The sequence below is a fragment of the Ictalurus furcatus genome, chromosome 18, assembly GCF_023375685.1.
Source record: "Ictalurus furcatus strain D&B chromosome 18, Billie_1.0, whole genome shotgun sequence".
Lineage (NCBI taxonomy): Eukaryota > Metazoa > Chordata > Actinopteri > Siluriformes > Ictaluridae > Ictalurus > Ictalurus furcatus.
The window spans coordinates 18387017-18412205 of record NC_071272.1 but is presented as its reverse complement, the minus strand read 5'-3'; the positions used below and the strand labels follow the sequence as shown (position 1 = coordinate 18412205).

The 25189-nt window shown below is 39.7% G+C and overlaps 1 protein-coding gene across 5 annotated transcripts in view; it reads left to right on the top strand.

The window, feature by feature from the left end:
• The window catches only part of gria4b (glutamate receptor, ionotropic, AMPA 4b), a 114469-nt gene that overhangs the window by 74261 nt on the left and 15019 nt on the right, over positions 1-25189 (top strand). For 4 of the 5 annotated variants that reach the window (XM_053649655.1, XM_053649657.1, XM_053649659.1 and 1 more), the window contains exons 10-13: positions 3640-3846; positions 9947-10320; positions 22912-23110; positions 24811-25058. In XM_053649655.1, coding sequence (XP_053505630.1) covers positions 3640-3846; positions 9947-10320; positions 22912-23110; positions 24811-25058 — 1028 coding nt within the window. Of the gene's footprint in view, positions 1-13; positions 641-3639; positions 3847-9946; positions 10321-22911; positions 23111-24810; positions 25059-25189 lie in introns of those variants that run through there. The other variant, XM_053649660.1, reaches the window with a different exon arrangement.

Below are 25189 nucleotides of genomic sequence, written 5' to 3'. Positions count from 1 at the left end.
CTCCTCTTTTCAGCCCGTGATGAAGAATCCTTATTTAAGAAACTGAGCAGAAAGAAGACAGGACACTGCCGAGCCGAAAACTGAGCCCCTCTCCCTATATTAAGGCATGGACAGACACAGACAGATCTGAAGCGAAAAAAAGCGATAATGCTGAGCCGTGGCGCTTCCCCAGCCGAAATGAGCTCCACGATGAGAAACTGAGCCATGGACAAACACAGGCAAAGACAAAGCCCAGCCCTCATTAAGCAACTGAAAGATGGATGGACTCTGCAAGAACAGTAATGATCCATGCATTAGGAAACGGTGCATGGGATGAATCAGCAGGAGTATTCATTTAGGGGTAAACAAATAGGTTGAATGTAGATGTATTGTAAATGTACATAGCATGCATGGTGTGAGCCTTTGGCTGTTCAATGAAACACTGAACACTTATTGTCATTCATTCAGATACATTTGTTAGGAGGATTTTCCACTACAATCAGTAGGGGTTTTCAGTATTTAGCATTCATTAGGAATACACTAACTATTCTCAGACATTTAAGTCATTTGCTTCGATTGGTTCCTGCTTGATATTTCTCTCTATTGAATGATTCCTCAAATTTTTTTTTAGAATTGTAGTAGATCAATACCTCTTTGGTATCAGACATATTCACGAATCTGATGTAGCTAACAAGTAATGGATGTTTTTCTCATGGAAAATTAGTACTTACCAAATCTTTGTATTAGCCCCTTAAACTACCACTAGCCTTGTATTCCTGACTCTTATAAATACACTGTATTTACTGAATACTATGAGGAAGCTGGTACTTTAAGGGATTAACATACATCTCATTTTGAATAAACTATTTTGCAAAATAGCAGGGATCATCTACTTTGGGATACAGCTGGTGTCTGACATTTGCATCAATAGCCATGAGTCCATCAACAGTAATGTGGCAAACAAGTAATGGACATCTAATAAAGAAGTTTCTATAAATACCTCACAAATCTATATATACAAGCGTCAAATTCCATTGTTAGCCACTTAAACTGCCACGATTCGTCAGTGGGTTGAGACGTGCATTCTTTACTCATAAATACAGTGCCCTCCAGTAATATTGGCACCCTTGGTAAATATGAACAAAGAAAGCTGTGAAAAATTGTCTTTATTGTTTAACCTTTTGATCTTTTGTTAAAAAAAATCAGTAATTGTTGCACACCTATATTTAACAATGATTTTTTTTTTTTTAAAAACTGTGTTTTGTTTGCAATTGTTTGATATCCATGAGAGCAGAGTATTTTTATGAATTTTTTGAACAAAAGGTCAAAAGTTTCAACAATAAAGACAATTTTTCACAGCCTTCTTTGCTCATATTTACCAAGGGTGCCAATATTAGTGGAGGGCACTCTATATAGTTTTCCTATTACACTGGAATACTATGTAGAAGCTAGTACTTTGAGGTTTTCCATCCATCCATCCATCCATTTTCCATACCGCTTATCCTACACATAGTCACGGGGGAGCCTGGATCAATTCCCAGGGAACTTGGGGCACAAATCAGGGGACACCCTGGATGGGGTGTCAACCCACAAAGGGCACAATCGCACACACATTTACACAATCTGGACAATATGGAACTGCCAATCAGCATATAGCTCATGTCTTTGGACTGGGGGAGGAAACCCCCAAAGCACAGGGAGAACATGCAAACCACTAAGCCACTGTGCCCACTTTAAAGGGTTAACATACATAATTGAATTTTTTTATAAATTACTTTGCAAAATAGCTGGGATCATCCACATAAATTCCACTTGTTACTGGCGTGAGACCCTTAAGAGCAAGCCTTAGGTCCTGTGTATTTTTAATGATCAGTAACATTGCTGATTCACCAGACCATCAATTACTTTCTGCAGTAAAGTGTACTATAATGGACATTATATATTATACAGAGTCACATTTTAAACTTACATTTGTACTTATGGACTATCCCTGTAATGTTACAAAATAGTTTCTTTAAAAAGAGTTTGCATAAGCAAATACATTTGGAACAACTTTTTGCAGAACCATTCCTGTAAGGTAAGCACTTGTGTGTGAGCTTTTTTTCTTCTGTTTTTTGCTGGGTTGTAATTCCGCATGACTGATTATTCTTCAGTAACACATGTCTTGGTGCTGATGATAGCCTGCACCAGTGGCACTATGCATCACTGATAATAAACTGTCTACTCTTTTATTGTATCTGCCCCACTGAACACCAGCTGACCGGGGATGTCCATTTTTTGGCCAACTGGGTCTGACTTCAATTAAGCTAAAAAGACATGGATTCACGTTAAATCAGTCTTGATCAGCTTTGATCTGGCCTTTAAATATGCACATATTTTGTCCATGTTAGGTTTGATGTATTACACCAACAACAACAAAAGATGTTCAGAATCCATGCTGAAATTACACATTTCCCATGAATGTCTAAAACTCCCAAAAGACGTCTTTGCAGTCACAGTCAGGGACAGATAAAAGCTGCCCAATAATTATATTAAAAATACCGAATGTGTAAATATACAGCATACGCTGCTTCAAAAAAAAAAAAACACAAAAAAATACACATAAAAAAATGATGAAGATGAAACGAATCATCAGTCTGAATTTAATGAAGAACTCTACTTGCTGGGGGTAAGTTCTCGTTTCGCCCTGCTGGGCTTTATGCCTTTCATGGTTCTGGGCCAGCCATATGGCTTAGAAAACATCTCTGAGATGAGAGGCAGGTTTTTCAGAGTGTTTATGGAAATGTGTCTCACTTGGCAAGATGTGGATTTCATGAATATTGATACACTTGATAATTTGTTATTTTCAAAATATAATAAAGTGGGGGGTTTTTTTTCCATTTTTTTTTTTTTTTTTTTTTTTTTTTTTTTTTGCATTGTTAAGCCTTTCTCTAATCTCTACAAAATGTGTTTTTGTTTTTTCCTACATGAATTAATTGTAATTTTTAGGTATTAAGACGATTATGTTTGTGTTATGATCATGTAAGCAGTTTTGGATTGTGTAATGTAGTGTACAGTAGTGTAGTGCTGCATATGAAGCTTTTAAATAAAAAAAGATATTAAAACGTTTTGCTTCATTGAGATTAGTTTTGAACTAAGTCTTAAAAGTCTTATATTCTGCTTTGTAAGTTGTTGTGAGTTGAAGATTTACAGCTATGGTTGTATTGCTGTGCCTTGTTATAGGTAATTATGGCGTTGGCTCTCTGACCTTATACATTATTTAGCCCTGGTTATGACTTTCTTTATTGATAACCTCTATTCATTGATTATGTTCTGACCTCCATAATGTGTTGCATGAAATATGTTTAATTATGTAATGATTTTTATTACCTAGTGATGTAATTCTAAATGTAATGGATGTTCTACAGTGGAATTATATGAATATCAGAAAGTGAATTCTGTTAGTTGTGTTGCAGATGTATTTCCTTTGCTGAATGTTTTATTTTACTGTTCTGGCAAACATGATATATATATGTATTAAATGTGGATTTTTTTCCCCGTGCAAAGTATTTTTTTCTGTTCTTTGAAGACTAATCAGTGACAAATGTACCAAAATCCTAAATAAATAAAGTTCTTGACTGGTTGCCAGTTTGAACCTCTGATGTGGTTTGCTCCTTCCAGGAAGGCCCATATGTGATGCTGAAGAAAAACTGGGAGCTGTACGACGGTAATGACAGGTATGAGGGATACTGTGTGGACCTAGCGAATGAGATCGCCAACCACATTGGCATCAAATACAAGATCTCTATCGTGCCGGATGGAAAATATGGAGCTCGGGACCCAGACACAAAGATCTGGAATGGCATGGTTGGGGAGCTGGTGTACGGGGTAAGACATGCATCTGTAAACTACTATTGTTCAAATTGAGTTTTACGGTAGAAATACTTGTCACTGGGGTTAGACCCTGTCTTTAAATTGCAGTCAATTCATTATTGTAAAGATTTCATAACAGCACAAAGTGTTTTATTCCTCTTATACCACAGCAATTTTCCAACTATTAAATTTTTTTGTTATTTTAGTTATTAAAGAATGATACGTGATACATTTGATCTCTTTCTAGTTACATATAGTGTTGTGGAATGTCCACAAAACAAGTTAGTTCCTGTCATAACTTACAGTCATAACACACAATGCTAATATTGGCACCCTTGGTAAATATGAGCAACGAAGGATATGAAAATTTGTCTTTATAGTTTAACCTTTTGTTCAAAACATACAAAAAAAAATACTCAGCTCTCATGGATATCAGACAATTGCAAACACAACACAGGTTTATCCAAATTAAATTTTTTGTTAAGCATAGGTGTGCAACAATTTTTGGCACCCTTTTAGTCAATACTTTGTGCTATCTCCCTTTGAAAAGATAACAGTTCTGAGTCTTCTCCTATAATGCCTGATGAGATTGGATTTATGAAAAATAAATAAAAATGACAAAATATGGAGATATGATTACTGATGTATGTCACTGAATGAAGCTCAATTTATTCATTAATATTACTCCAAACAGAGAATTGTTCATTTAAAACACTAGCTACTATAATCATTAAGAACATCTGCTAGTTAATGTAGTTGGTCAAAGTACATGTTGAGACATGGGTGCCATCCTGTGAGGATTGCTGTTTGTGTTGGTGTGTTGAAGCTATGAGTATGTGTATGAGTTGGAGGCTATTTTGCTATAGAAAAAACCTTCCATTGTCCAGTTTTTTTGCTGGATGACAGTGTGACCTACTATGGCAGTTCTTGATGCAACAGCACTGCGGGGTTTTCCAGAATCACGACGAAAAATGAAAACACACATTCAGTCTCCAACTCACCAACGGTGGGAGCGATCCTCAAACGATGGTGCCCCATCCCAATCATCCAACACGGTGTGATGTGAGCTAGCTGGCTAACTGGTAGCTATCCATACAACTTACAAGCTCGTCCTCCTCAGTCTTTTCTACTCCTATGACCTGCTGTTCATCCTACTCTGTCCTCTTCCTCTTAAAATATTGTAAGATGCTCATCTCTGTGTGAACATTTTGACTAACGTCACCATTAAATCGTTTATGGACACATAGCAATGGCACATACACACAATTTTGGTGTGCTTGCAAACTTATGCGTATTTGACAGGTTCATAGGCTAAATAATTATTTCAACAACAAAATTGTCGATCAAAACCTGCAAAAAATCAGCAATTTTATGGGCTGAAATAGCTACAATATCCTGCCTCAAATACAAAGTGGTACATCTTTCATCTATACGTTAGTGTGCTCAAGAGCATCTGAAAGCCATGTCGTAACCGCCCTCACCTCAGGACGTGAGTTTTTTTTTCCATGCATGGTCACGGAATAGTCGATATTCCTATCCGCTTTCATTGTGTAAGAGTAGCCACCTCTCTGAAAATCCATACTAGGGTTTGCTTGTTACTTTGCAGTGACAGACACTTTGCTCTCATTAAACTTGGCAACAGGCAAATGGTTCAGCGAGCCCTAGCTACTCTAGTCTGACCCCTGTGTTTATTATAGCAAAAGTTCGATTTTTTAATTTATTGAATTATGTTTTTAAAGTTGCGGAATGGATTCATTTTGAGACTGTCCAACTCAGAAATCCTCAGAGACAGGCAAGCAGTGTGAAACAAAATTGGAGATTAGGAAAAAGTGGGGGGTTACAAAACCTGGATTTTGAAATGTGGGGGGAACATGACCCCCATGTATAATGGCTCCTATGCCCATGCTTTTTTCTAACAGTGTGTACTGAAAACTTCTGCAACAGATAAGGTTATCTGAGATTAAGAGAAATTATCACTCTACCAGTGTGGGCCATAAACAAACATTGTTTAAAAAACTTGTTGCTAACATATGGAGGAAAGTTATGTTAGATTTCCTCTGTTGTAACAGCTAGTTAAATTTCATGAGATTCATGATGTGCTGAATGGAATCCTTAAGGCTCTGAGTGGGAGTTCAGGAGGTTTAGGTCTATTTCCATATGCTGCAAAAATTGCAGGTTTGTACTTTAGGCTAAAATATTCAGTTCAAGGGCAGTCAGTCTTCATGTAATTTGCCACAAAAGGCACCAGTCTGTTCAGTAACATTCTTCTTATGAAAAATAATATGCTTACTTTATCTACAGAGGCTTTGGCAGAGACATGGTGCGGATTTGAGGCAGGAAGTGTCAGCACTTTTCTTCCTAAACCATAAGTTGTGGCCAAGCTCACAGTGCAAGTGCGTGACAATCCTTCCACCTCTGAAAAACAACCTTTAGCAAGCTGACGTATATTAACGCCATGCTATGGCAAGTCTTGTCACATGGCTGATTTTTGTTGAGCATATACAGCATATCCCTTGAAAGGGTTTCTTTTTCATTTTCAGAAAGTGGGTGTTAGCCAATATTGATAAGCATTAATTTCTTTTTTGGATTAGTTTTGAGCTGTGCACAACCTGGGCAGTGTTGAGGGTGTTGCTAAGTCATAGTCATTAATCAGGTTTGTGGATTTCCAGTGAAGGTCTGCTTTGCTCCCAGACCATAGTTTCAACCATTTTTCTGTCTTTTGCTATAAGCATATTTCTCTGAATTGATTGGGTCATGTTGCTTGCTCAGAATTAAACCCTCAGCTTAGCTCTGTAGTTTTTCCACCATTAACTTGCAAAGCCTTGTCCAGTTAGAGAAATTGCAAAAGGAGTTGAAAAAGTGGGGATTATTCTCTAACAATATATTTTATCAGTCCAACAGGTTGAAACTGTTACAGCTGCAAGGCAAATCACAGCTTTACATTAATGCACTCATATATTCAATATGGTATTATTTTTGGAGTAACAACTTGCACACTTGGCAAATGGTCAACATAAACTAAGACTCACAATAAACTAAGTGAAGAGTGTGGTTATTTAACCATATTTTGAAGCTTTCTGTAAGGAGAAGTTTATTTAATATTTATGAAAGGAGTCTGGCTTGGTGGGCTGTCTCATTGGCCTCTGGCTAGAACATGTCTAGGTGGGCCATCTTGTCTGCCTCTGCCTGGAACATGTCTAGGTGGGCCTCCTCATCGGCCTCTGACTGGAACATGGCTTGGTGGGCCGTCTCGTTGGCCTCTGGCTGGAACATGTCTAGGTGGGCCTCCTCATCGGCCTCTGACTCGAACATGGCTTGATGGTCTGCCTCGTCGGCCTCTGGCTCGAACATGGCTTGGGAAACCGCCTTGTTGACCTCAGACAGGAACATGGCTTGGGACGCCGCCTCATCAGCCTCTGGCAAAAACATGGCTTGGTAGGTTGCCTTGTCAGCCTCAAGCATGAGCATGACTTGGTAAGCTATCTCCTCGGCCTCTGGCATGAACAGGACTTGGTAGGCTGTGCTGTCAACCTCTAACTGGAACTGAACCTGGGAGGTCACTTCGTTGACCTCTATCAGGATCATGGCTGGATAGACCACTTCATCCATCTCACTCTGGGGCTCTGGAGAAGAGGTTGCCATGTTGACCTCAGGCTAGATCTCTGCAGGAGGGATCTCCGCGCGGGTCTCAGGCTGGAGCTCCTGGGTTGAGGTCACCATGTTACCTCCGGCCGGAGCTCTGCAGGGAAGACTACCTCATGGGTCTCAGGCTGGAGCTTTGGAGATGAGGTCGCCATGTTGACCTCCTGGTAGTAGGTGTTGAATGGCCTCGCAGATTCGTCTGTCAGGATGGCCCTCCTCAAAACATTCTCTAAATTAAATTTAAAGTCTGCCTTCCCATAGATCACCCTCATGTTGCAGATGAACTCCGCTACACTCCCTAGACCGAAGTTGCATGTGGCCACTTCGTCTCCTTGGGCTTGGGGTTCACCAGGCTCTCAAAACAGAATTGGCACTGGAGGAAAAATCCCATCAGAGGGTTTTCGAAGCCCTTGAAGGGAGCCGGAGCATCCACGTAAAGCCACTGGGGAAATCACATGGAATCAAACGCCGGCATAAAGATCCTGGCGTGATGCTCCCTTTGCTCTCTTGCTGCATCCATGTTGAAGGCGAACTATTCTGTCATGTAATGAATAATCAGACAGATGCAAGTGCAGTTTCAGCTTTTTATTAAAAAGAGACAGGCAGATAAATCTAAGTCGATGGGCAATGAACATGGTCCCAAAACAGACGGTGGGTCAGGCGATCGGCAAATGAGCAGCGATTTGTTCTCCGCTACCAATTAGATTACTACCATTTGTTAAGTGCTTTACAAAGTTAAAGGGCATCTCAGAACCTTATACGATATTTAACACTGTCCTGGCCTTAAAATACCCACCTTTCTCTCCTTGCCTTATTACACTTTCTTTTAATCCTGATTTCCCCTTAACATTACATAACACCCAGCCTTGTATCTCTTGAATCTTAATGTGAACATTTTGTTTAAAAAAGATGCAAAGCAGTTATTCATTGTTCTGGTTCATCTAGCCATAAAATGCATTTTGTTACTTTGGTCTGCATCACAGGCTTCATCTCTCAAAATGTGGATGTCACAGATTGCTACATGGTTACCACTTGAAAAGCTCACCTATGACAAACATCAAGAATCTGACAAATTCTGATCGATATGGTCTCCCCTCTGGGACTACATAAACAAAGTCCCTTAACATGTACACTGGACTGCTCTCAACCTCGTTTTAACTCCATATGTAAAGAATGCTCAAAATCACCATGACTCGTCTTTTATCCATCTTATCTTCCATCCATCCATCCTTTTTCTACCGCTTACTCCTTTTCAGGGTCACGGGGAACCTGGAGCCTATCCCAGGGAGCATCGGGCACAAGGCGGGGTACACCCTGGACAGGGTGCCAGTCCATCGCAGGGCACACAATCACACACACATTCATACATTACGGACACTTTAGACACACCAATCAGCCTACTATGCATGTCTTTGGACTGGGGGAGGAAACCGGAGTACCCGGAGGAAAACCCCGCAGCACGGGGAGAACATGCAAACTCTGCACACACAGGGCCACGGTGGGACTCGAACCCCGGACCCTGGAGGTGTGAGGCAAACGTGCTAACCACGAAGCCACCATACACCCCCCATCTTATCTTACTCTTATTTATTTATTTATTTTACTTTTTCCTTTCTTTTAGGTTTTGAACACCCTGTGTTTTGAAGAGCTCTTTGTTATGCTAGGTGATACTGTTGATGTTAATTTGATATTATGGGCAATAATAAAAATAAAAATAATAAAAAAAGTAATTGTTATCAAATTGCTGTTATCAAATTATACTGTATAAGAGGAATAAAACAATATATGAAAATAATTGACTTCAAGGTGGTAACAGTAACTCCACTCCGCATTGGACCACATCACAGCACCACATCATTGATTATTTTTCTATAACACCACATACCCAAATGTTTGATTCCTTAGATATTCAAAGTAATGATAGTAGTGTATAAATGACCATCAAACCATTTTGAAATACATTTTGCTGCAAAAATATTGAGAACATAGAGAATAAAACAACTGTAATGACTGATTTCAAGCATGTACTAAAACAATTTATTAAAGGCTATTGTCATTTACAGGAAGCATTGTCATGTAAACCAAATAAAATTTGCAAACCAACCTAAAGCCTTTGCCATAAATGGGTTGTATACAGTTTTTCATCCTGTTACTGGCTGATAGACCTTGTGGTGGATTAGTCAGTTGCCTAACTGGCTACTATTTAAGTGTAGAAAAAGTGTTTGTGAACCATCATTGCTGTAATGTACTGGACATTACAGAGGTAGTGTACAAGAGGCTTTGGATGGTTCAGCTTCTGCAGTTTGATACAATTTTAAAGCAGGTTGATTTCTCAAGCTGATATAAATCAAGGCCAAAAATGGACATTAATTATCTCCCTGTTAATCTGTTCCTATATTGGCTGCCAAGCAACACATCTTGTACTTATCTCTTCCTCTAACAGTGTCTTAATGAATGTACCTGCATGTTTCAGAAAGCGGAAATCGCTGTGGCCCCATTGACTATTACCTTGGTCCGGGAGGAGGTCATTGACTTCTCTAAGCCCTTCATGAGCTTGGGCATCTCCATCATGATCAAAAAACCACAGAAGTCCAAGCCAGGTGTATTCTCCTTCCTGGACCCACTGGCCTACGAGATCTGGATGTGCATCGTGTTCGCCTACATTGGCGTGAGCGTGGTGCTCTTCCTGGTCAGCCGCTTCAGCCCGTATGAGTGGCATACCGAGGAGCCCGAGGAGGGCACCGATGGTCTGCCCAGTGACCAGCCCCCCAACGAGTTCGGCATCTTCAACAGTCTCTGGTTCTCCCTGGGAGCTTTCATGCAGCAGGGGTGTGACATCTCACCCAGGTAAGCGCTTAACTCTCTCACCTCTGTGCTTGATTGCCCCAGGGCTGGCTTCTTTAATGGAATACTGATTGGAGAAAGAAATGGAATTAGTCTCTTAACCTCAAGTTAGCTCATGAAAAGGTCTCAGTGAGCATTGATATGGTAATACGAGGCACCTGAAATAGCCGTGCAGCTGTGTTGTTACCATGGCAATGTACCAAAGGGTGTCCGAACTTGCCTGAAAAGTGCATGTAATTTGCAAAGAGTAGAACCAGAGCTGAGAGACTCATAATCAGTATTCAGTCAAGGACTGGTCATAATGCAAATGGATTTACCACGGTGTCTGCGGGGAGAGGGGAACCACTGTCATTCTGCACAGTATGGGTCTCATCTTATCTAGACAAAATGACACATTCAGGCCTCTCTGAGTGGTGCAACTGTCTAAGATTTCTCCCCATCATTGTGAAATAAACAACCTGAAACCCAATGACCCCACAGCCATCCAAGGCCGGGAGTTTTCCCTGTTGATCGGATTGATGCTAGCCAATGTCATATGTCTGTTAGCTCACATATACATAGTAAAGCAGTTAGCTCTGTTCAGACATGTTCAGATGCCCTATGATGTTTTGAAAAGTTGCACTGGATGGCTTTACATGTCTTGAAGGAAGCATTTGTAACCCTGCATTCACACCAGCAGCGACGTTAAAAAATGGCTATATATAATTTGCTTTCAATGAGAGCTGGAGATTTCCAGCAAAAGGGGGTGGAGTCGCCATTATCAACACAAAGTGGGCAAGCAAAGTGAAAACTTTGCACAGTGTTTAACTTTATGCAAGAATCATGGTGAAATTTGAATGTGGAATGTGGTGACTACCAGTGGAATTGATGGGCAGTGGTATGATTTTCCCCCTCTGAGAAATAATCTCCCTGGTTTTTAGTTCCACGTATTCATCTCTACTTGAAGCTCCAAAGACAATTGGTAAAGCTTGAAGTGTTTGATATAATCAAAATAAATCAGGGATGTTATTTTTTGCCATTCTACAGGGGGTCTCAAAAGTCTCCATACATATTGTCTTTAGGAATGCCTTTGACTAAAGAAGAACATATTGAAATCATTCTCGTGACTGGATCAGGAAGCTGTCGCAAGGTTGTGATGGACTTTAACAGGAAACATGGCAAGCACCTCACACACGACACTGTTGCCAAATTTATTTACAAATTCAAAAAGACTGGAAGTGTTCAAAAAGACAACCGAGAAGTGGACGTCCACAAACATTCACTGACGAAGGCACAACCGACTTGGTGCTAGCAATCATAATCTCCTATGTATGGCGACTTTGGGACACCCTGTACTTAGGCATATCAAAAAGCAGACAATGATGCATTGCATGAATGCAATTTATACACAAATATTTCTCTCCAGAATTGTTATTTTTAGCTGGAAGACATCTGATTTGTTAACAAGTCAGGGGTTTAGTATATGTTCTGTTGCCAGCTTGTGAGGATATCATTATTTGTGTGGATTTCACACCAACCTAGCCCTACCAGTAAAACCAGCTGTAAACTAAAGATAGGACATGCCCACTATCAACTAATGATCGACATAAAGCAATTCGAGCAATGCAAGGTTAAAAAAAATTGCTGCCGGTGTGAATGTAGCATTTGCTCCCTCCCGGATCGTTATTATCATGCATGACTCAGGTAGTGCTCGGAATTGGCTGTAATTAAATTTTGATCAGATTACATAGACATATCCTTTGCTGTGCAGGTCTGTCAATCCATATATGTTTTTTGTGCACATATCAAAGTACGTTGTCCGTGTCTCAGTTAGACGTGTCTCACGTGTGCTGTGTTGCTGTCACAATTGACCGTGTTTTACAAATCTCTGGGAATTTTAGCAGTGAGGGATCATGGGAGTCATCGCCTATTGTGTACCTCACCGTCTTCATGTGTTCATTTGTCCTGTGAAAAAAGCCTTTGAATTACATGGTACACATATTCATTATTGTGCTGCTGTGGGCAGTCGGCTGTTTTGTGTTATTTGTTTGCGGATAATTTGTTCACCTGCTGAGATGACCTCAGGCTTTATGTGGCTATCTCTGATGCCAGCTCTCTCTCTCTCTCTTTCAGTCTCTCTGTATTGACCATGATAGAGCATTTTAAGACCTTTTTGTCAATTAAGGAGAGGAAAAAAATAGATTTTATTTTTCAGTCCCCCCTCACCAGATAAGAATTGACTCACATGTCAGGACCAGGAGAACAAAGGAGCAATTTAAAGAACAACACATGGTGGAAAACAACAGGTACTTAGAACAACATCAGAACCATAGAGCCCAAACACTCAACACTATAGCCTGCTCCAGCAGTGCTATAGCGGGCTTATGGTTTTGACCTATCTTTGATAAGAAGACTCATTTAGGATTTCATTTAGGTCTATAAGATTCATCAATACAGTATAGACATAATAAAGTTGCATGAAATGTAAAGAGGTAAAAGTTGCATTTAGAGATGAACCCGACCGGAAAAACAGAATGCACTCCCTTAAAAAAATACTGCTTAAATAAGTTTTCATCGACTATCTCTCCAATGTTAATATATGTTCTGTGATTTGTGTGAAGTTGACGCAATAACACTGCAAGGTATCGCAGGGCATTGTGTTGCACTCCAATTGCCTCCACATTACCTAGTCGCATACTGATAACTCAGAAAGGTGGGGCAGAGGAAATTCTCCTGATGCTTGTGTGCATTAAATGTGCAGAAGGAATTCTTAATGCTAGAGATTTGGGAGTCTGGGTGAATTTGAATTATTAATCATCATTTGGCAGAGAACACAAAATTGAATTATAGGACTTGATTCTTATTGCATTTCCTGCACTTTGGCCCTTAACCATTTGAAACATCTTATATTCATAATTTTTTACCCATCCTGGTCTGGCAGCTTTGCGTACTTGCCAAAAAAAAAAAGGCAGAACTTGCACAAAACTGGGTGAATGATTGCAGGGTGTGGTATGAAAATGTTTAGAGGATATTTTTTAATGCACTTGGACAGGATCACGATTGTCTGCTTTTCAGACAATATCCATCTTTAACTTCCTTTTCAGTCAAGGACATTAAGGAGGTTAGATATTTACTAGACATGCATAAAAATAACCAAAATCTGAAACCAAGGAAATTGAGGACACACTGGCCTGAAAAAATGGCATAATTTATATGATTTATTTTTTAGTATATGCTTTTAAATATAAACTAATTAAAACTACAACTTAATGAAAAACATCACTGATATATATATATATATATATATATATATATATATATATATATATATATATATATATATATATATATATATATTAGAGTCATTATTGTGGCATATATTGCAAATTTAAAAACAAAACAAGAGACATGTGAGTAAAGACATTTGCTTGTCAGCCATGCACATTCATTTTTACCACATCCTATCAAATCAGACTCCTTTCCAAGCCAACAGAAGCCGGTTATGTTTACAAGAAGTTAGGATAGATAATTGTTCAGAGGATCTCCACTTTTGCAATGCCCATTTCATCTCAGCTACAGTAAGTAGCTAAATATCACTTTATATTGGTGAACTAACTAAAATAATGCTCTATAGCTAGGTCATTTTTTTTTTTTACTGAGGAGTTGTCTATACCCTGCGATGGACTGGCACCCTGTCCAGGGTGTACCCTGCCTTGTGCCCGATGCTCCCTGGGATTGGCTCCAGGTTCCCCCGCGACCCGAATGAAGGAGTAAGCGATAGAAGATGGGTGGATGGATGGATGGATGGAAGGAGTTGTCTATAATGGACATGTTTAGCTGGCTAACTTTGTTCAAGTTTGTTTATGATGTTCTTATCATAAAGCATTAAGTTTTGAACCAAGCATCAAGAGAATTGAAGCACCAAGATGCCTTTAATTTGGGTATTGGGTAGGAGTCACAGATCAGGTAATGAGACAGGAGTCACAGATCAGTTAATGACACAGGGGGACAGATTGGGTACAAAATGGGGTGCAAACTGGGTAATGACACAGGATTTAGATTGGCTAATGGCACAAGGGGTGTAGATTGAGTAATGACACAGGGAGTGTAGAATGGGTAATGACACAGGACATGCAAATTGGGTAACAACACAGGGGGCATGGGATGGGTAATGGCACAGGACATGCAAATAGGGTAACAGTACAGGAATCTCAAGTTTATTAATGGCCCATAATGACCTATAGCCTATCTGCAAAAGCACAAGATTACATCTTTGACTCAGTACTATGTGCTTAACACACAAAAAATCCATCAATTTAATAGTGGTAATATAGATATGATATAGCCCAGTGACTATATCATACTCTGAAACATATTTTTTGTTGAAGCGGTTTTTTTCTTCTTTTTTTTCTGAAAACCAGTGCACAGAAGATCTGTAATATTCTGAAGTTTGTACAAAAGCTATCAAACGCTCCATAAACTGTGGGTGTCTGAGGCTAACAAGTGCACAGAGTGAGTACCAACAAGAGGGTGGCAGATCAGGTGATAACATGGGGGTGCAGACTGTGATAACATGGGGGTGCAGACATGGGAGTTGCAAATTGGGTAACAACACGAGGCACATATCGGGTAACAACATGGGGGATAAAGACAATACAGGATGCAGATCAAGAAACAAGACAGAACGCAAAATGAGTAACATCATGGCACACAGATCAGATAAAGACAAGGGTGGCAGATCGTGACCACATGAGGTACTAACATGAGGTACATATAGAGGCTTGACTGATGCAGCTTGGGTAACACCACAGGGATTGCAGATCAAGTAATAACATGGGGATTGCAGTTCGAATAACACAAGGAGTTCCCAGATTGGATAATGACATGGGACATAGATTGCAGAATGCAGCTTGGATAATGGCACAGTACACGTAATGATTCTTGATGCTCTGAACTACTATCAGGAGAATTACTTAGCTCCTGTGTGGCATGGTAAAGGAAGAGGTCAGTGGTTATCAGACAAGCAGCTTTAGAATCCATCCCGGGATCGAAAATACATATATTAGTCTGTGAAGCAAGTCTGAAATTGCAGCAGAAGATGCCAAACTGAGTTATGTTAATACTACTACTCGGATTGGTGTGCTTTGCATTTCATTGTTGCACCTCTCCTCTATAAAGCCTTTGGATAAGCTATTTCTGCCATGCAAGGAAATTTTCCTCTTTCTATGCATACTTTATGCTTCATTGCTTTGAGTTTTTACTTATTTTTTGCATGTGTGTATAGCAGATAGGGCCAGTGGTAGAGGAACTGAAAATACAGTTGCAAGTGTATGCATATGGATAAGGTGGTGGATGTATTTGGTAGGTGTGATGGTGAGAAAACGATCAGTCCTTCCTCTTGCTCCAAAGTATCTCTGGATTTCTCCATCTCACCTAGAACTCTCCTTTTATCTCTCTCTCCTTTCCTTTTTCTCCCTCCACTTTTAGTGTTTGAGGGTCGATCATGTAATTGTAGTAAGTAATTGCCTCCATTCAATAGCGTCTTTTATTCCGGAAATTGCTACGAAATGAATGCAAGACTAAGGGGAGGGAAAGATCAGGAGGAAGCCTGTGATGCTTATGAGAGGATATGATTCACTCATCAGGCCAGCGTTAAGAGTGAGAGGAGGGAGGAGAGTGGAAATCACACTACAGATGAGGACATTTTGCTGTCACGATGCAAAAAAGCTGATATGACACAAGAAAAATGGGCTTAAGTTCAAGATCAGAATTTTGAATGCCAATGGTTACATCTTGGTATTAAATTCTCACTGTGAGTGTGAACTGAGCTCTGAATATGGTCCATGGTTTGGTTTGGTGTCACGACACACAAGTTTTAATCTTAGGAAAAGTTACAGAAGGGGGAGGGTGATTTTGATTTTTCCATGCTCATGTTTTTTTTTTATTAATGTTTTAATCATCTAATAGCCTAAACTTTTTCATGTTTAATTAGAGTAGGGGAGAGCATAATAATATTACCAGCCGTGTAGTCCAGAACTCTCTACCGGCAGCCGCAATCGTGACAACTCAGGTGGTGGATTTTTTAGTGATTCTGCGGTAATGCACAGTAAACAGTAAAAATAAATTAATAAATAAATAAAACAAAACAAATTTAAAAAAAACATAACATGTCCATATGGCTGACTGTTCTGATGCTGACTGTTATTGCATCTGCATTGACCGACGCAATAGAGTGCCAAAGAACCAGCGTATTTAATAATTTTCTAATTTTCATCACTTTAACATTATTCATAAAGTGTTAGATTTTAACTTTACTGAAGGCCTATTTAATATTTTTACATCCATACATTGTCTAATGTTAGATAAAGGGCGGCTGTGGCTCAGGTGGTAGAGCGGGTTGTCCGCTAATTGTAGGGTTGGCGGTTTGATTCCCGGTCCACATGACTCCACATACTGAAGTGTCCTTGGGCAAGACACTGAACCCCAAGTTGCTCCTGATGGCAAGTTAGCACCTTTCATGGCAGCTCTGCTACCACTGGTGAATGAGACACAGTGTAAAGCTCTTTGGAAAAAAGTGCTATATAAGTGCAGACCATTTAACATACATTGATAGATTTTATTTCACATTAATGGACTCAAAGCATTGTCCATTTAACCTGTGGTTAAATGACAGAAGTGACAGAAAGCGAGTGTATCCATGCAAGTTCAGTCAAGAGAATGTGAGATGGGAGGAAGAGCATGCTAGATTTCCAGGAAGTGTCGGTTAATATTAGGGAGTTCAAAACACCTGTGCAGATCATTCCAGGTTAATGTCGATTGGCCCATCTGCCATTTTTCTTGGGGAAAGACGACTGCTCTTTTTAAACGATAGCTCCTACTAGCATACGCCATTGCAGAGCTCCTATATAAAATGCATAAAGGTAAGCAGGTCTGGTTATACAATATAATCAGATAAAATGTCACTGGTTATTGTGGCAGTGTAATATCGTGTAGGGACGATAAAGGTGGTAGAGGTGTGGCCTGAGGTTTGGGCTAAATTGTGTTTTATATTACAGTTGATAAGTATGTGATGATTTAGATTAGCATTTTGCACAGTGCTTAATTGGAATTCTTCATTTATCGACACTCACTAGCCGCTTTATTATGAACACTTTTACACTTGCTCATTCATGCACTTATCCATTCAGCCAATCATGTGGCAGCAGCACAAGGCACAAAATCATGCAGACACAGGTCAAAAGCTTCAGTTAAGATTCACAATAAACACCAGGATGGAGGAAAAAAGTGATCTCAATGATTTTATTATGGTATGGTTGTTGGTGCTGGGCAGGCTGGTTTGAGTATTTTGGAAACTGATGATCTCCTGGGATTTCACACACAACAGTCTCTACAGTTTACACTGAATGGTGCAACAGTTCTGCGGCCAGAAATGCTTTGTTGATGAGAGATGTCAGAGGAGAATGGCCAGACTGGGTCGGGCTGACAGGAAGGCTACGGTAACTCAAATAATCACTCTTTACAATTGTGGTGAGGAGAAAAACATGTCAGAATGCACAACACATCGAATCTTGAAGCAGATCGGTTACCAGCACAGAAGAGCACATCGGGTTCCACTCCTGTTAGCCAAGAACAGAAATCTGAGGATACTGTAGGCACGACTGGACAGTTAAAGAATGGAAATTTGTTCTCTGGTGTTTTTTTTCCCCCCAAAACTTTACATGCCAAACATGTCTTTGATTGATTTCCTACTTTTGCAATAAGGGGAGCACTGTGCAAATTTCATTTTTGACTGGATTGTTGCTTAAATCCTGATATTTGGAGAAATGATTGTGTGCTGTTAATGGGAATGCTTGCTGTTATTCCTCCAAGCAAAATTAGAATTAGAGATCGGTAATGTGGAGAGTGATGGTGTATGGCTTCGGTCTCATGCGTGGAGAAACTGATTTGCAGGTATTAAATCTTAATCAGCCTAGCAGAGAGCAAGCCATGAATAAATAAAGCACTGTAGGCTTACCGGGGCTACAGGCAGTGACCTTTCATTTATCTACAGTGTTTCAAGGTCCCCACCCCCCCTTACTTCTCCCTCAATCCCTCCCTGTTTTCTCTACACTTATTCATAATTTTACTCACAGTGGAACGGTTTTTCAGATACAGATTAGAGCGAGCTTTTGCTTGAAAAGCCTCTCATGTTGAAGAGTCTCCACTGGTCTTGTGCTTAAAGCTGTCTTTACACTGTATGATTTTTTTGTCACAGGCAAAAATGGTAACATCGGAAAAGAATTCTTCGGTCATGAGATCCAGATCTTGGAACGCATAATGTCTATAATTTTAGATTAAAATATCAGAGCTGCTATTACACTGATGTAAACGCCACCAATTGGAGGACGACATAGTATTACAGTACAATGGATATAAAAAAAAGTCTACACACCCCTGTAAAATGGCAGGTTTTTTTGATGTAAAAAAATGAAGCTAAGTTAGATCATTACTGAATGATTTGACCTAAATGATGATCAGACCTAAATCCAATGAAAAATCTGTGGGATGACCAGAAGAGGGCTGTGTACAGGACATGCCCAGCCAAGTTGACAGAGTTTGAATGCTTTTGCAAGGAAGAATGGCAAAATATTGCTAAGGCAAGATGTGCCAAACTGATTGACTCTCCCAAAAAGATGGAATGTTGTGATAAAATTAGGTATTAGTTTAGGGGTGTGCACATTTACGCAACCAGGTTATTGTACATTTTTTATTTTTCTTTATTTCCCCCCAAAAATGATTCTTATTGTTTTTCACTTCATTTAATAGGTTAAAATGTCAAAATAAAGGTAGAAAAGGTTCTGACATGATTGATCTTGGTTTCATTTTTTGACATCATGAAAACCTGCCATTTTAAAAGGGGTCTGTAGACTTTTTATGTCCACTGTATGTGAAACTTGAACGTGAAATGAAATGTTTGTTTGAGTAAGCGATCGGTTAAAATACTGACATGCTCACGATAATTATTATAACGTTACCAGTCTACATACCTGGCATCTTGTACAGTGTATTGCAAAGCTGCCATATTACTGTACCTGAAGTTCACTTAGAAGAATGGGCATTCCATGCTGTACTCTTTATGAACAGCTCCAAACTCCTCTTCTTTACCTATTAAAACTACTTTACTCTAGGCATAACATTGCTACTATTATTATGAAGACGTGTTTTCTGTTTATGTGGGCCCATTTGTCTGTAGATTGTGCAGATTAATGATGCTGTGGTTTTCTTTAATCACAGGTCTATCCTTAGAGGACCTTTACTGCATGATGACATGGTGAACATGCTATAAAACAGTCTTTTATAGAGTTCGGCCAAATTGTTTTGGGCTCATCGATCATATGGTGTGACAATAATGTTAACATTTTTTTTTTTTAAAGTGCTGAAATTGCACAGTCTAAAACTCCACTCTCTCAGCTTCACTCAGGCATTCTGGCACTCTCACATATTCAGTGTTTATTCCATTTGAATGGAACAAACGTGTATACACCAAAACACCAAAACAACGTCCAAGAGCTTCAGATAAAAGTGGTCTCAGTCCAGTTCCAAGTGAACTCTGTTACCAACTGCAATAACAAGAAGTGAACCAGACATGTGTTTTGGGTTGCAGTATTTTTTTTGTAGATGAGAGCTGTTAGACTGAGCTACAAGGAACAGAGGACAGAGCTGCAGCGATGCCATGTGTTCTGGATATTTGGACTGATAAACAAAAAGGAGAAAATAATCACTGGATGCAACACACAAAATGTTTTAAACTAGTTATTTAAATGATTACCTAATCATGGGGGACATGGTGGCTTAATGCTTAGCATGTTTTCCTCGCACCTCCGGGGTTGGGGGTTTGAATCCCACCTCCACCCTATGTGTGCGGAGTTTGCATGTTCTCCCCATGCTTTGGGGACTTCCACTGGTTTCCTCCCCCAGTCCAAAGTCATGTGTTGTAGGCTGATCGGCATTTCCAAAATGTCCGTTCTGTGTGAATGTGTGTGCGATTGTTCCCCGAGGTTGGTTGGAGTCCAGGATGTGTCCCCCTTGTGCCCCAGGTTCTCTGGGATAGGCTTAAGGCTCCCCTGTGACCCTCTGTAGGATAAGTGGTATGGAAAATGGATGGATGGATGGATGGATTACCTAATAATTTCTTTAACTCTTACTCTGCCTTCTCTGTGTTTGGGTGATTTTTACACGCACTTTTGAAAGGTAATTCTGACCTTAAAAAGGTCATTCTGAATTTTAGACCTACATGCCCCTCAACCCTCAATCAATGTCTTTATTTTTTGTTCCTTTAATTATGTGCAGTGTGTAACTAAACCAAATCAAAAAGCAAACCAACCAACCAACCAACCAGAAATCTACATTTTGCTTTGATTTAGACTCAGCAATTAGACTGAATGTGTGAAAACGTCCTTAGTTTCATCTCCTGAAAACCGCCTTTTCAATATCTAATAACTCCAAACCTTGCACTAGCAAGGACATAAAGTACTGAGTGCACTTACAAAGTCCGACGTATACAAAAGCAATAACATGCTTATCGCACTCCGCTAATGACTCTCTGCTTCCTGACCTGCCATGGTGACAGGTGTGTATGTGTGTGCGCTACAATGACAGTCACACTTTCACTGTTTGGCGGTGATCAGAGAGGCTGCATTATACACAGCGACATGGGAGGCACGTGGGAGAACATGTGTTTGTCCCTGGATTATATGTCCTTATGAATGATCCCGTATGCCAGGCGATGGAGCAACGGAGTGGCGCTCAGCTCGACTCACTGGTGTCATGTCCGCTCAGTTGAGGCTTTTATTAAATCGACTTTGTCTCACAGGGTCAGCTCGATTAGTCATGCTTACTCCGATCCCAGACGAGTCTGTCCCTCGGACGTCACCATGACCGACTGTGTGTCTGCATGTTGGAACGTGCTTAGCAGAAGACAGCACATTTAGTATGGGATTTGAAAAGACTGCAGCTAACAACCTTTCTCACGGTCAGGCTGGAGATATAAATGTCAAAATGAATTGTACCAGGATGCAAGTAATTTTATAAATCATAAATCCATAGTCAATTTCATAAATGTATCTATTATTTGGAAATATTTTGTATGTATGTTGCTCACACTATACAAATAATTTTCACACATTTGTGATCACGTTCTGGATTTACAGAGTGTTTTCAACTCTTCTACATGCTGTTTAAGCCCCACCCCTTCAGCTTCCAGCAGCCATTAATTTGTCTTCGCCCCCCTCAGCTCCCTGCAGCCATTCAGCCATTCTCGGCATACATGCTTCTACTTGTTTCACGGAACAAAGTCTAGAAATCAAATCTTCATCATTTTTAATCCTAATGTGAAAAAATGCCTACTGCAGTACATTTCAGCATGAAGAGGGTCAAAATGGAAGAACGAGTAAGCTATTCAGGCAGTTCTCTGGTTATGTGTACTGGTTATGATGTCTACTGGTTATGATGTGTAACTTGTTTTGTTTTTGTTTCTTTTTTTAAAAAAATATTTTAAAAAAAGACAGAGATTTTCTTAAAAATGGGATCAACATATGCAGAAATAAATTTTCTTTCATTAAAATAACCTTAAATTGCAGCACTTGGAAAATCCTGCTGATATTTCAGAGATCATGTCTTCCACCTTTACCGTCATCCTCTTTTTAAAAAGGCATGTAGTGATTTATATTAGTAGTACATCTTGCACTAACGGCAATCTTTAATCTACCCTTCTTGCTACTCTCCAGTAATTGCTGATACACATCCTTCATTAACTTTCAAATGAAAAACAAGCGAAGGAGAAATATGGGAGCTTATTTATTATCTCTAATTTATGGGAGCTTTTATTATTTTAAAGCCAAAAAAACATGTTTTGAACATCTCGTATATTTTTCTTCCATTTTTTTTTTTTTCATTTAGAACACAGTGTGAACAAACCATTTGCAAATCTGATGATGGAGTTGTGATTCAGGAAATTACAATTTTAATGTTCGGTCTCCATCAGTTTGGATTCAAGAAATCCCAGCATCCCTTTTGATTTTGCATAATCAACACAAGGTGTAAATGTAAGCGGTGCTAGTTTGTGCTGTGCCGCCTCCGTGGAAATTCTTGTCAGTGACGTCCCCTCCTGCCCACCACATGGCATCCCATCGAAGTGTCGTTTTCACAAGAGAAGATCTTAAACTAGCCTGTGTCACAGGCTATCACCAAGGACCTCCAGGCAAGGTTCTAAATTTGGATTAGGGTTTGTGATCCCTGACTATCTGATACTCATTCATCTAATGCTTGTGGGTTGTTTCTATGAGGTGGAACATGCCTTAAGCTCAGGGAAATCGGTTGCTTGTCAGTATTCTGGGCATGGTTCTCTCTCAGCACCGCGCCGCTCCGGTGGTCCACTGCATGTTTCATTTTCAGTTCCATGCCGAGGGGATAAGCCGTGGCCTCATCATGCTTGATTATAGATTTCCTAATCTCTGCTTGGCACACTCTGCTGACTGATCTTTCTCGTCTTTCTCTTTTCCCCTGCTGTCCTCTTGCTCCATATCACCTGTACTCCTTTTGTCCTCTTCTTCCCTTGTTTCCTCTCCCATGGTGCAGGTCTCTGTCCGGTCGTATCGTGGGAGGTGTCTGGTGGTTCTTCACCTTAATCATCATCTCCTCCTACACGGCTAATTTGGCTGCCTTCCTCACCGTAGAGAGAATGGTGTCGCCCATCGAGAGTGCCGAAGACCTGGCCAAGCAAACAGACATAGCATACGGCACTCTAGACTCAGGCTCCACCAAAGAGTTTTTCAGGGTGAGTGGAGTACACTGAAAAAAAAACAACGAATCAAGGTGTCAGGATTAGCTTCTCAGTTTATTTCACAAATAAATGAAAAAGTATTTCTTAGTTACATTTATTTAAAGGTAATTTTCATAAACACATCCAGAACTTTTTGAACATTTTTAGAGATTAGTGCACGAGTATATGAGCAGACCATCTCAGTATTCTCAGGATGACATTAAAAGGTTTGTAAACTGGGTTAGTTTTGATGTAAGAGGAAATATGGACTAAAGAACACAATCATAAGCACTGTCTGAGTTTTAATAAACAGCCAGTATTATGTAATATTACATAATATCTAAAGTAAATGGTCTATAAATGGCACCGTTCTGTGTTTCCTATATAAATTACTTAAGAAGGCATATACAACACAGATGCATCTAGGACACTTATTTCCATATTTATAAGGCCTTTGTTTCAAGGTCCTCAGTGTAGAGCTGTAGGTTCATCTATGGAATTTGATTTACTAAATCATTTAGTCCATTTATGAGTCTAGGTCTTACAGTGCCCTCTAAAATTATTATTAAAAATGAGAAGAAATGATTGAATAAAATTAACATTACACACAATAATTCAAAATTTTACACTCAAACAATTGGAGAAACTATTTATCTATTTCTAAAAAAAATCTTATTTGAAATACTTTTTTAAATAATAAAAAATGTGCCAAAATTATTGACACCCTAAGGGATATTTTAAAGAACTGCAAACAAATAGTCAGTCTCATTCCCAGAGAATTCTGTTGTTGCCTTTAACCACAATGTGTCCTTTTGCCATCCATAGGAGAAAAAAAAAGTGAAAAACGCAAAAAGAGACAGAAGGCTGTTGACCTGCACAATACAGTTAAAAATACCACTAAGCAAAAATTAAAATAAGTTTCACATGTCTGAAACAGTAGGAATTTTGCCAGGAATTGGGCCCATGAGCCCACTGTACTCCACACACAGTGAGGAATATGGTGAAGGCAGAAAAAAAAAGAAGAGCTCAGACATCTCTGTTTTAGCATTGTGCAGTTTAGATTCTTGTGTTTGTCAACCGTTAAATGCCACTTTCACAACAGCAAGCTGTTTGAAAGCATTGCAAATGCGTTGCTGAATTGAAGAGGGAAGTCCACATGGGCAAACCTGATATAAAGGAGCTTAAAAAGTTCTGCATGGTGGAGTGGAACAAGATCCTCTACAAGTGTCTCCAACCTTGTTACCGCAAGAGACTCAGTGCTGTTATTCTCTCCAGAGCAGGTGTTGAATTAAATCGTAATTTTAAGGGTACCAGTAATTTTGGAGCCAATGTCTAGTAGGAACAAATTGCACTACTTAAAAATTGTTTTGTTTAAAAAAAAAAAAACGTTTATTTATTTTTTGCTCATTTTCATGAAGGGTGCCAATAATTGGGGGGGCACTGTTATTAAGAACCACCTTTCTTTCTATAATTTTTTCAAGTATAAGGTTATTTACCAGCCCTTTCATGTCCTCATGTAATGAACATTATTTATTGCTTATGCACGTAGGATGATCTGTATGCATTCTGTACGTATAATGATTGCCTTCAAATAAAGACCTATGATTATTTCTCACCGTGTATGACGTTTATAGGATTTTCGAATTTGTCTCACTCACAACCTACCATGACATTTGACCCACTACATTTACATGCTACTGTGTGCCATCTCCTAGAGGTCAAAGATTGCCGTATATGAGAAAATGTGGAGCTACATGAAGTCAGCCGAGCCCACGGTGTTCACCAAGACCACAGCGGAGGGCGTGGCTCGGGTGAGGAAGTCCAAGGGGAAGTACGCCTTCCTGCTGGAATCCACCATGAACGAGTACACCGAGCAGCGCAAGCCCTGCGACACCATGAAGGTCGGAGGCAACCTGGACTCCAAAGGCTACGGAGTGGCTACGCCCAAGGGCTCACAGTTAAGGTGGGTGGAGTAGTATAACAATATGTCACGTGTTGTTATGGTATTCCACCTTCCCTGGCGTGCCTACCTCTACTTGATTTTTGTTTGGTTTTGTTTCACTTTTATTGCATTCTTAAAAATTTTAGTGTGGA